This window comes from Capricornis sumatraensis, chromosome 1 (genome assembly GCF_032405125.1).
Source record: "Capricornis sumatraensis isolate serow.1 chromosome 1, serow.2, whole genome shotgun sequence".
Lineage (NCBI taxonomy): Eukaryota > Metazoa > Chordata > Mammalia > Artiodactyla > Bovidae > Capricornis > Capricornis sumatraensis.
This window is the reverse complement of record NC_091069.1, coordinates 8033502-8045563: the sequence shown is the minus strand read 5'-3', so window position 1 is coordinate 8045563 and position 12062 is coordinate 8033502. Positions and strand designations below refer to the sequence as shown.

The following is a 12062-nucleotide window of genomic DNA, read 5'->3' as shown; positions in this document are numbered from 1 at the left end:
GCCCAGGGAGGCTCCCTAGACGTGTGCCGTGGACGGGCGGGGCGGGGGGGTGCCAACTGCTGGCCCCCACAGCTCCTGGTGGCCCTGTGCTATGGTTCCTTACACAGGGCCGGGGGAAATTGTGAGCTGGGGCTGAGGGCCAGTGACTGTCTACTCTGTGGGGGAGAAAGAAGTGTATCTGAGAGCCCCCCCCCACCTCGTTCTCGTATGTGTGTACGTGGGGGGGTGTCTTTTGGGAGCTTTGTGTGTACATCTGAGTTGAGTCACGTGTGATGCTGGCGCTGTCTGTGGGGGTGGGAGTGGGGGGGGCAGAGAGTGCTGGGAGGTGGGGGCCTGGTGGACGTGGCGTGTGGGTGTTTGACAGGAGAGCATCTGGGTTATAAGCATCAGGGCATGTTTGGTATATGAGGGTCTGCGTGTGCAGACCACGTGTGCCCGTGCTCAGTATGTAAGTGCCGGTGTGTCTGTGTGGTGAGTGGGCTCCAGGAGCAAGGACGTGCCTGTGGCACGTTTGAGAATATGTATCATATGTATGGGGGATGTAAGGATGGGAGAGGACCAGAGTTCCATTGTGAGTGGGTATGAGTGTGTGTCTGTGTGAGCTTGTGTGTGTGTGCACTTGTGTGTGTGTGCACTTGTGTGTGTGCGTGGGACATTGGATGTGCGATTTAAAACTTGAATGCAGGAATGTATGTTTCTGAGCTGGGGCGGTGTTGGTGCTGAGGTGAGGGTGCCTGTGTGTGTTGGATGTGAGTGGATTTTTTTTTTTTTTGCACTAAAACTGCTGGGGTCACAGAGGTGGTCCGGACTGGGGAGAGGCTGATCTGTACCCCTTCTCCACCCAGCCACCAGCCATCTGCTCTTCAGGACTTGGATGGCCCTCTGGGCAGACAGGCGGTCGCCCACAGCCCAGCCCTCACTGACCCCCCATCTTCTCAGTCTCCCTCCGCCACCCATCAGCACCCCCACCCCATCCCACAGCAGCGTGGCGCCCCCCACCCCCACCTCCCTCGGTGCCTCCTCCCAGCCTCCACCCTGTGCCCCCCAAGCTCCCTGCCCCTGCTCCAGGCTCCGGTTGTGGGATGGCGAGCGGGGGGTCGGTCCAGGTCTCCAGCGGCGGCGCCGAGGGTCTAACCCAGCCCAGCCTAACCAATGTGCAGACTACTGTACAATTTGGGAGTCCTGAACAGATAGTCTAAACACTGGGTAGACGGAGTGGAGGGGGTCCCACGATCCATCCAGGCAGCAGTGTCTGTCCGTCGGGTGTGAGTTCGGCCCCGTGTCCCAGAGATGCAAGGCCCCTCAGCCCAACCGGTCCGGGGTCCCCTCTCTGCTCCAACTCCCCTTCTGCCTCCTTTGACGTGGCAGGGGTGAGCGGGAGCTGTGGCTGGGAAGGAGGGGCCTGGGGAGGGGGCCGGCCTGCGGGAAGGAGGAGGCTGCTCCTCACTGGATCCAACCCCAGGGCAGGGCGGGTGGCGGCAGGGCCTCCCTCGAATGTTTCCAGATGTTCCCTGGCCGTGTGTGCACGACTTCCTCTTCTCCTCCCCCAGCCGCCCTCCGGGGCTCCCGGCCACCCGCCTGGCATAAAGAGGGCTTTATGTGGCTGGACGGGCCAGGCGGGTGGGTGGTGGGTTGGGGGTGGGCAGAGGGAGGTGGGTAGGATGACACCAGGATGACGGGGAGCAGGGTCCTCCTAAATCCAGCACCCCTACCCCACCCTGCCGCCCAAGATCCTGGGCAAGGCCCAGAGTCCTCCAAACCCACACCGACACCCCACCCCACCCCAGGGCCTGGGCCCAGTGGAGTTGGGTGGGCTCATGGGGTACAGGCAGCAGACACCCTTCCCCTCCTCCCAGAGCCCCATCCCCGGGTACCTCCTCTGCAGACTCCGGAGCTCCTCCCCTCAGTGTGTAGGACAGAGCAGGCTACAGACACATGTACGCATAGGCCTGGCACCAGCATGCCACCCACAGATAAGCATAGCTCCTCCCAGACAATACAGATAAACCAGGTTCAGTCCGTTATGTAAACTATATGTACGTGTCCCAGAGGCACATTCGTTCAAACACACAGATATTTATAATTGCCGTGCATACCTAAAAAACTGCGCACGCATACAAACATGCTCACCCACACAGTCGGACTGGCACCCCCTCAGGCACCCTCATGCACACAGAAGGACACACAGGCACAGGGACAATGGTGAGAGGGCACATGCTCTGGCAGGCATGGATTTGCACAAACACAACGCCACACATTGCACACACTCACCACCTCCAGGCTTGTGCTGTGTGTCTGTCTGATTGCTAACACATGGGTGGCTGTGGGGGGGTTGCTGAGCCAGCCCTTTGAAGACACCAGGCTCTGGTGGCCACCCCCCCTTTCCCTGTCTCTCCAGTCAGGAAATGAAGTCAGAGGCTTATCCAGCGCAGACCCCATTGGCCAGGCCGGGGGCGAGAGAGGCCGAGTGTGGGGGTCCCTGGCTGGGGCTGACTTGGCTTGTATCCAGGGCTTCTTGGGGCGAGATGTGGGAGCCAAGCTCAGCCTCACCACCCCGGGCTCTTGAGCTCTGGCACTAATGCGGAGGTGGTGGGAAGGGCTTGAGCCAAGGTGTCCAGCAGGCCCAGGGCTCTGGGCCCAGGCTCTCACCAGATGGCGCCTGTGCAGTTCTAGGGGGCTGGTGGTCCCTAGTCCCAGGTGCCCACCCCAACCCCTTGCCCCAGCACAGAGGATCTTTACGGAGTGAAGTGGGGGCAGAGAACAGCGCCAACCTCACCATCACTCCTTGCTCTCCCTCAGGAGAAAGAGAAGAAGTACATGCTGTCCGTGGATAACCTGAAGTTGCGGGACGTGGAGAAGGGCTTCATGTCCAGCAAGCACATCTTTGCCCTCTTCAACACGGAGCAGAGGTGCCCGCCTGCCCCCATGGGGCCCACAGATCCAGAAGGGAGAGGCACCTGCCCCCAGCCCCCCAGCAAGTCATTCATTTGACAAACATTTGTTGAGTTTCTCCTCTGTGCTAGACTCATGTCAAGATCTCCTTCCTGGCCTGTGCCCCCCGCCCCTATTTCCTTTCTCCTTCCCACCTGACCTCCCTCCCTTTCCCCCTCTGTCTCTCCTTCCCTCCTTCCTCCCCTTCTGCAAGCACTTGGTTAGTAACTGCCCTGGGTAAGATACTGTCAGTACCAGGCCTCTCACCTCCCAACCCAGGGCTGACTCTAGAGGCCTTTCTCCCACTCAGAGATGCGGGTTCAATATAGCTGCCAAGAGGAGAAAGCTAGGGAGGGGGCAATGGGGCTTGAGATCTAAACCAAGGACTGCAATGTCACGGGTGCCCCTTTGATGAGGCCTCAGTCCCTTTCTAATAGAGTATTTTACTGCTCATTTCACTGAATTCTCACAAGGACCCTAAAAGGCAGGACTTGTTACTATTTTTAACTTTTTATTAATTTATTTGCCTGTGCTGGGTCTTAGTTGCGACACACAGTATCTTCGATCTTGTGGCACGCAAGTCCTCTAGTTGCAGCATGTGGGATCTAGTTTCCTGACCAGGGATTGAACTTGGGCCCCTTGTATTGGGAGCATGGAGTCTTAACCACTGGACCACCAGGGAAGTCCCAGGAATTGTTATTATTAACCCATCTTCCAGATGAGAACACTGAGGCTGGGAGAGAGGAAGGGACTTGCCACAGCTGGGAAATGAGAAAGCCAGGACTGGCCCTGCAGGCATGATGACCCCTGTCCACGTGTGCCCTTAACTACCAAGGTGAAGGGGCTTTGCCCTGTCACCCCTCACCACTGGCCCCACCTTGCAGGAATGTCTACAAGGATTATCGGCAGCTGGAGCTGGCCTGCGAGACACAGGAGGAGGTGGATAGCTGGAAGGCCTCCTTTCTAAGGGCTGGCGTGTACCCTGAGCGTGTTGGGGTGAGTGGCAGGGGAGGTAAGGGAGGGGCAAGCAGCTTAAAATAAGGGATCCTGCAGGGGAGCCACCCTCAGTGATGCCAAGTCGTGCCATATTTTCGAGGTATTGGGCTCCGAAATAGCAGGGATCCTCCCCCTACCTGCCCCGGGGTGGGATCAGTTAAGCCTTCCTCCCATCCTTCTCCAATGCCATTTTACATGACCCTTTTCTGCTGCAGATGGCGTTTCCTGTATCCCTTTCATATGATGGTGGTTTCTTGTGATTGCCCTCACTTTTCTCCCCTCTTTCACTGTGACAAAGTCGAGAGTTGCCTTCGAGTTGGGGTGCAGCGCCCAGATTGCTTACTCAGTCTCTCCTCTTTCCTCTCTATGTGTGTCTGCTTCGGCTATGCTCACTGGTGGCGGCGGCGGTGGTGGCAATGCTGATGTGGTGACCTCTGTGGCTTTGGTGTGGGCCTCCCAGGACAAAGAGAAAGTGAGTGTGCCCCTCCCTCACCCTCTGCCAGGCATCTCTAGCCTAGGGCTAGATCTGGCCAGGTCTTTAGAATCCAGAAGGGACCTTGGAGATGTCCTTTTCCTAATTTACGGACTGGAAAAGTAAGGCAAATTCTAGGTACTAGAGTCAGAGCCAAGACAAGGCTGAATGAGGGCCTGGGGTCCTGAGAGGCACTAGGGTGGGCACTCGTGTCCAGAGACCCAGAGCTTTGGGGGAGCTGGTGTCTTTGTATATAGGCCAGCTGCTTCTCTCTGTGCTCCAGCTTCTAGCCATCCTTGAAGGGGCTGGGACCCTGGGGATGCCTCGTACCTGGCTTTGAGGGCCCAGCCACCCTGATGCCCTTTGTTCTTAATGGCAGGCCAGTGAGACGGAGGAGAATGGCTCGGACAGCTTCATGCACTCCATGGACCCACAGCTGGAGCGGCAGGTGGAGACCATCCGGAACTTGGTGGATTCATACATGGCCATCGTCAACAAGACTGTCCGGGACCTCATGCCCAAGACGATCATGCATCTCATGATCAACAACGTGGGTTCACCACCTTGTTGGGGGGCAGTAGGACCAGGGAAGTGGGTGGCCGGCTTGGCCTCGGGTAGACACAGGCCAGCCACGGGGGACTGAATCTGGGGAGGGAGGCAGGGGTCCATGCCAGAGCTGTCCGATAGAATCTTCGTATGAGCTTCACATATTACTCTATAGATTCACACAACCAAATTGTTCCAGACATGCTTAAATTTTTCCAGAAAGGGCTCAGAATCTGCATCTTTTGAGAACTCCCAGACCATGTTTTGAAATACTTGCCCCAGAAATACTTCCACCTGTAGCTTAATGAAAAACCATAGCCCTAGGGGAATTAGAACTGTGTTGAAATCTTGGGTTTGCCACAAATTCCCTGTGTGATTCTAAGCAAACAACTACCCTCTCTGAGGCTATGTTCCCTTATTTGTAAAATATGGATAATAATAGAATTGGGAATTAAATGATTATAAAGTGCATAACAACACAGTTCCCAGCATGTGATAGGCGCTCAATATATATTTAAATAACAAATAAATGAGACACAAGCCAATGGCATAAAAAACCTCCACAAATATTCTCTCCACAAATATTCCAGAGCCTGGACCAGGTAACATTGAGGGATTTTTAAGAACATTAACCCACCTCCTAAACACAGAGACTTGTATTTCACCCAGTCCTGGCACAAATTCACACCTGGTACTCAAGGGCTCAGAACATTTTAAACTGTCATTTTCCTTATTTCGGTCCAGTGGAACATACAAATCTTTGGAAAGGATGTAACTACCCATTTTGGGCTTCCCAGGTGGCATTAGTGGTAAAGAACCTGCCTACCAATGTAGGAGACATAAGAGACGCAGGTTTGATCCCCCTGGAGGAGGGCATGGCAATCCACTCCAGTATTCTTGCCGGGAGAATCCCATGGACAGAAGAACCTGGTGGGCTACAGTCCATGGGGTCGCCAAAAGTCAGACATGACTAAAGCAACTTAGTACTCATTCACCTCATTTTACAGATGTGGAAACTGAGGCTGAATAAAGCTGAGTCCTGATGTGTGATATTAATAGCCCTTGGGTGTCCGTCCTAGATCTATGATCTGAACAGTTCACTTTTCTTCTCTGGATCATCTGAGAAAAAGGGCAAGTGGGGGAGGGGGGAGCAAGGGAGATCTCTGAGTTTAGGCAGTGGCAGAGCCCCATACCTGAGCTCCGATTCCTAGAAGGGCCGGGGACGGAGGGCAAATTTGGTTGGTACAGGCCTAGGGGTCCAATCCTCTCCTCTCTTTGCCCACTCTCAGACCAAGGAATTCATCTTCTCGGAGCTGCTGGCCAACCTGTATTCGTGCGGGGACCAGAACACACTGATGGAGGAGTCGGCCGAGCAGGCACAGCGGCGTGACGAGATGCTGCGCATGTACCACGCACTGAAAGAGGCGCTCAGCATCATAGGCGACATCAACACGACCACTGTCAGCACGCCCATGCCCCCGCCTGTGGACGACTCCTGGCTGCAGGTGCAGAGCGTACCGACCGGACGCAGGTACCAGGGCCGGCTCCCACGGCCCCAAAGCCCCCCAGCCCGGGGCCCGCGGGAGGAGGGCCGGGACCGGGCAGTGGCGCGCCCGCGTCACCGGGGCGGCTCCCACCTGGAGCGAGGGGCGGAGCTTAGAGAGGGCGGGGCTTGTCGCGGGGCGGGGCTTGCCGTGGAGCGCTGGCTGCCGGGCCAGGTGGAGCAGGGAAGTTGGAGCCTCCGGGGGGGAGGGCGGGGTTAAACACCCGAGAGAACCCAGGGCCGAGAGGGGCGGGGGCTTGCGCGCATGGGCGTGGCCTGCACCAGGCTGGGGGCGGGGCCTCGGTGTGGGGCGGAGCAGCTCATCTTTCCCCTGCTTGTCCTTCTGTTTCTGTCGCCCGCAGGTCACCCACGTCCAGCCCCACGCCTCAGCGCCGAGCCCCTGCCGTGCCCCCAGCCCGGCCCGGGTCGCGGGGCCCTGCTCCTGGGCCTCCGCCTGCTGGGTCCGCCCTGGGGGGAGCGCCCCCCGTGCCCTCCAGGCCGGGGGCTTCCCCTGACCCCTTCGGTCCTCCCCCTCAGGTGCCCTCGCGCCCCAACCGCGCCCCGCCCGGGGTCCCCAGGTGAGTAGGGGCTGAAAGCGGTGGCAGAGATCGCCAGGCTGGCGAGGCCGGGAGGGAGGTGGGGCGGATCCTGGAGCATCGGCCTGGGTCGCCAGAGCCGGGCCTCTCCGTCCAAGTCACTCGGACCATGGGTGCCAGAGCCACCGGGGGTGTGGCCGAGGGCTGGCGGAGCCTGCCCCCAGGGAGCGCTGAGTCCCGCAGGTGGTCGTTTCTGGGAAGGGGGCAGTGGGGCTCATCCCACCTGCCCTCTTCTTTCCAGCACTTGCATGGCGCTTCCCTCCTTTTTCACTCTCTCTCTCCCCCATACTGCATCCCTTCTTTCCTTTCCAGCCGCTCTCCTTCGATCTCCATTCCATCCTCTACTGCTGTCTCCCAGCCCCTAGGGAGCCTACCTTCAGGTCTGAGGATCTGAACCCAAATCCTTTCTGGATGGGTAGATTTTTTGTTCACTTACACTCAGGGCTACCCTGGTGCCCCCACTTCCCCAGTCCTGAACCTTTGTCCTCGAGGTTGTCCAGCCTCTGTCCCACAGGAAAAGAGGCCAGGTTGTGACTGTGTGACCAGCACGGTGTGTGATATGTATGTGTGGGCGTGCACACAGGTGTGAGAGTGTAAGAATGGCACCCAGGCATGTGGTAGGGCATGGAGCAGCTGGGAAAGGGGTCTGGGAACCGTGGGGGAGCCTGATGGTTTTTTCCCTTCCCTTGCCTCTGGCCCCGCCCAGCCTGGAGCAAGGTGGTGGGTGTGAGAGCAGGAGTGGGTAAAGGCTGCCGATTCCCAGAAATTTCCAGGGAAAAGGATTCTGTGTCATCCCTTGCCTTTGCCTTCTTGACCCATGACCTTCTTTCAAGGAAAGTCACTCTGATGTCTAACTCAGTCTGCCCTGTCTCCACTGGCCATGTTCTCTGAGGAAGGACACATCAGACCAATAGCATCCATTTATGTTTCCAGATGGCTGAAGGGGAGGGCCATGGGTCTAACATCCATGGATCTAAAATGAAGCAGAGATGGGGCTTGCTCTGTGATGACCTGATGGCCAAGGTGGAGGGGTTAAAGCAGGCAGCACGGTGGTGTTTAGGGACGCTGGACTGGAGTAGGCCTTCAAGCAAGTTGCTTTCCTTTCTAGGGCCTCAGTTTCCCTTCTACGAAATGATATTTAACATTCTGCCTTCCCAGGGTTGGAGTCGGGATCAGGGGAGACAGTGACTATAGATAGAGATACCACATTAACTGGAAAAGTGGCCATAGAAACTCTCTGTCAACTTTCAACCTGAGTTCAGATCTCTAAGGGTATTTGAGATGCCCAGGCCTGTGCTGAGGTGTGACATGAGAGCTGTAATATTTGGTACCTGCTACAGCTCTGGTCTAACTGACACATGGAAAGTCATGGCCTCAGGGAGAGAGCAGTCTGGGGAGCTTCAAGGCAGCTTGACTTCCTTGAGATTCCAGGGCTGGTTGAGATAAGGTTCAGGTGGTGAGGAGCTGGGAGGGCTTTGGGGTAAGGAGCAGCAGGTAGGCAAAGGTTTAGTGTGGAATGCATTAAGAGCTGCTGGCCAGAGCAGAGTGCAGATAGAATGAGGAAGAATCGAAAAAGATTGCCCTGGGTGGGGTGGAGCAGGTTGGAGAAACTTTGAAGTCCGCTGAAGAGGTTGTCTTGTTGGGACTCAATGCCGTGGGCAGTAGGGAGCCACATAAGGCTCTTGGGTTGGAGATGTGAGAGCTGGACCCTAAGAAAGCAAGGCCTGTCCCCTCTGGAGCAATGCAGGTGGCCCTCTGAGCACGCCAGGCACGAGTGTGCAGGGAGCTGGTGCAAATTGCCTCCTGTGTGCGGGAGGCAAGCTTCTGTGTTGTGACCGCAGCCCCGCGTGTGCTTCAGTGTGCCCAGTGGCTGCATGCCCCAGATCCACGCTGCACGTGCCGCCAGCCAGCAAGGTTGCTGGGCCTTGGGGGTGGGGGGGGAGCGGTGTATGCGTGTTGTTTGTGGGCATGTGTGTCAGCGTGTGCATGCGGGGCCGTGGGCCCTCACCGCATGTGTGTGCACGCCCAGGCGTGTGCGTGTGTGTGTCCCTCAGCCCCAGGCCCTGCTCTGTCCGTGCGTGTGAACTGCCATGTTGATTTCGTGCTGTCTTTCAGAATCACTATCAGTGACCCCTGAGGAGCGTCAGCCACGGTAGGTACAGGCCTCTCCGCCTGCTGCATGAACGGTGTGTCTGCCCCCTGCCGCACCAGCTCCGCACTGCAGGGCGCACCTGGGACCTCAGAGGCAGGACCCCCCCACCCCACCTCCGTCTCCCTTCCGCAGCTCCAGACTTACTCTTTCCTCTTCTTGTCTTTGCTGCCAGCTGGCTCTCTCACCTCCCTTCTCAGCGAGCCTCGGGACTCAGTGCCGCCGCCCACGAGCTCCTTGGCAAGAGCCTGGGGAGGTCCTGGGTCAGGCTCCGCACCCAAGCTGGCAGCCCCCCAGGGTGCCCTCTGGAGCCGTCAGAAAGAGCTCAGAGCTCATGGTTCACGGTGTCAGGAGCAGGGAGCTTGGTGAGGGTGGTGTGTAGGGGGCTGGACTCAGGCGGCAGAGAGGCCTTGGAACCTCACCCTGGGGTGCCATACTCCTTCCCCGACCTGAGTGAGCCCTGCTGCCTGGACGGGCAGCCGGCTCCCAGCCTGGGAGCTCTTCAGACCCAAAGAGCTTCAGGGCAGGGGAGGTCCAAGTCCCACCACTTCAACCGTGCCAGCAGCTGAGCAGCAGTTGGGGGTGAAGGCTCTGATGGTCAAATGCTTTTGGAGGGCCCGGGTGTCCTATCCACAGTCAGCCCAGAGCACACCTCACAGGCCGGGCAGGTCTCACAGCCCCTTCCTTGGCCTCCGTGGTCTCATCATTCCAGCACCTTCCTCAGCCCCAGGTGGAGCACTCTAGGTGGCCCGTAGACTCCCCCCAACCTGGGCCCGTGGCTCCTAGGGGTGACCTACCCTTTTCGGCCAAGGGGGTGACAGTGTCTGCGGGCTTGGGCGAGTCACCTTCTCCGAGTTCTGCCCCGGCTGGGCCCCCCCAAAACTCGCCCAGCGAACCCGCCTGCCACTCTGCACCTGCGCTGACTCTCGCTCTTCTGCTTTTCCCCAGCAGGAAGGGCCCAGCCTCACCTACACGACCTGCGGTCCCCCGACCAGCTGAGGCTCCCCTCTTAGACTTATAAGCCTGTGGCCACTGGCATCCGGCCGCCTGCCCTCCCTGGCTCCCCAGGGTCCCTTTGGGGGACTCACGGGCTTTCTGCCCACCCAGAGGGGCCTCTAGTGCTCCCTCCAGCCATGCTGTTAGCTTTAGCCTCCTGGTTCGGTGTTCTTTTTTCTCCTGTCTTCCTCCATCAGGCCTGTGGGCTGTTGCGTGGGGCTCAGGGTCCCACACCCTCTGAGGCTAGGGATGGCCCCAGGCCAGTGGGTTGAAAGACATGGGGAGGAGGCCAGAGAAAAGGGATGTCAGAGGGGGCTGAGCACGTGTCTGGAGCTGTGGGTGCACTGCCTGGTGGTGTGTGAGAGAACAGTGTGAGTGGTGGGGTGGGGGCTGCCCCCAGCTTTACCCCAGGTCCCCGTGAAGCTCTGGCCCCTGCCCATCTCCAGTTTCTTCCCTTCCACCTTCCCTTTCTCGTCTCTCTCCTCTCTTCCAGAACCCTTGCCCATGCCCTCGTCTCCCCCTGCCACCTCCAGGCTTGGCTGCCTTTGCCTTACCAGCTCTCTCCTGCTTTTCTCTCTCCCGTTCTCTCTTTGCTTTCTCTCCAACTGCCAGCCGATCGGGTCAGGCAAGTCCATCCCGTCCTGAGAGCCCCAGGCCCCCCTTCGACCTCTAACCAGATCCCTCCTATTCCTCGGAGACCTCCCTTTCCAAGCCTGCCCGGACGGCTGTTCTGTGACTTGACGGTGGCTTCCCAGCCCCAGAGCCTCCCCTCCACCTGTGACTTAGTCTGTTGTAGTGGTGAGCTGACACATGCAGGCGTGACGTTGGTGAAATTTTGTGCCCCTCTGTGGTCTTGCTCCTGCCCTGTTCTATAAATATCTATAAATACTCATATATATACATATACAAACATATCTATTGCCAAGGCTCGGCTCTGGTGTCAGGAATCAATCACCGTGCTGTCCTTGAGGAGTCTTGCAGCCCAACTACAAGGGAACACCTGTCACCCTGACATCCCCCTCCAAAGCGTGCCACCTCCAGTGAGCCCCACTGTCATGCCCAGCCTGTAGACAGCCAGCCCCCTCTGCCATCCTCCCGTCCCAACCCCCTCCTCGAGCGTGGGGGTACTGTGCTGGCAGCTGTGTGGTTCTCTGACTGCTATCAGTCTTGCTGTCTCTCAGCTGAGAATAAAACCCATTTCTGGACGATGGGGAACAGCGTGTCCTCTGAAGCCTTGTGTTCACTGTGGCGCTTGGGGGGAGGTAAAGGTTTAAACATTGGGGTGAGGGATGGGGGTGCCCAGCTATTGATACGATGCTTTAAGATGTTGTGGGGCAGGGAAAGCCCCATCCTTTCTGAAGCCTACTGGGAAAGCACTTGGCGTCAGCTGATCCTGCGAAGCCTACGCTGGCCACCAGGGGGCCCAGGGGGAGAGGCGCGGGCCAGCCAGGCACTGTGGAGGGACAGGGTGATGGAATGGACACTTGAGCTGGGGAAGTCAGCACTTGGTGCTGCGGCACTCTGCTTTCCCTCCCTGAGATCAGATCCAACTTCGAGTCACTCCGCTATTAAGGCAGGATGGCCCCTGAGAGCCCCTCTGGGGTCCCCCAGGCTTCACCAGGCAGCAGTGGGTGACAGGCCTCAAAAGATCTCTAACAGCCTCACTGGATGTGCCCAGACACCCTGGAGATTGGCACAACTAGAAGCCTGCCCTCTGTTGGCAGGACCTGCTCCCTGTTCAGTGCTCATGGCACAGACCCCAGGACCCAGAGACAGGAAAAAGGCACACACCAGGACAAGCAGTATGGCTAAATTCATTTATTCAGCAATAAA

General features: G+C 58.0%; 1 protein-coding gene across 13 annotated transcripts in view; it reads left to right on the top strand.

Moving 5' to 3' along the window:
• The window catches only part of DNM1 (dynamin 1), a 43329-nt gene extending 31979 nt beyond the window's left edge, over positions 1 to 11350 (top strand). For 4 of the 13 annotated variants that reach the window (XM_068970087.1, XM_068970117.1, XM_068970069.1 and 1 more), the window contains 6 exons: positions 2800 to 2909; positions 3816 to 3921; positions 4779 to 4949; positions 6235 to 6452; positions 6851 to 7066; positions 10182 to 11350. In XM_068970087.1, coding sequence (XP_068826188.1) covers positions 2800 to 2909; positions 3816 to 3921; positions 4779 to 4949; positions 6235 to 6452; positions 6851 to 7066; positions 10182 to 10254 — 894 coding nt within the window. In that variant the 3' untranslated portion in view covers positions 10255 to 11350. Of the gene's footprint in view, positions 1 to 2799; positions 2910 to 3815; positions 3928 to 4387; positions 4400 to 4778; positions 4950 to 6234; positions 6477 to 6850; positions 7067 to 8470; positions 8473 to 9199; positions 9222 to 10181 lie in introns of those variants that run through there. The other 9 variants (XM_068970078.1, XM_068970059.1, XM_068970127.1 and 6 more) reach the window with 7 other exon arrangements.
• The last annotated feature ends 712 nt before the right edge of the window (positions 11351 to 12062 follow it).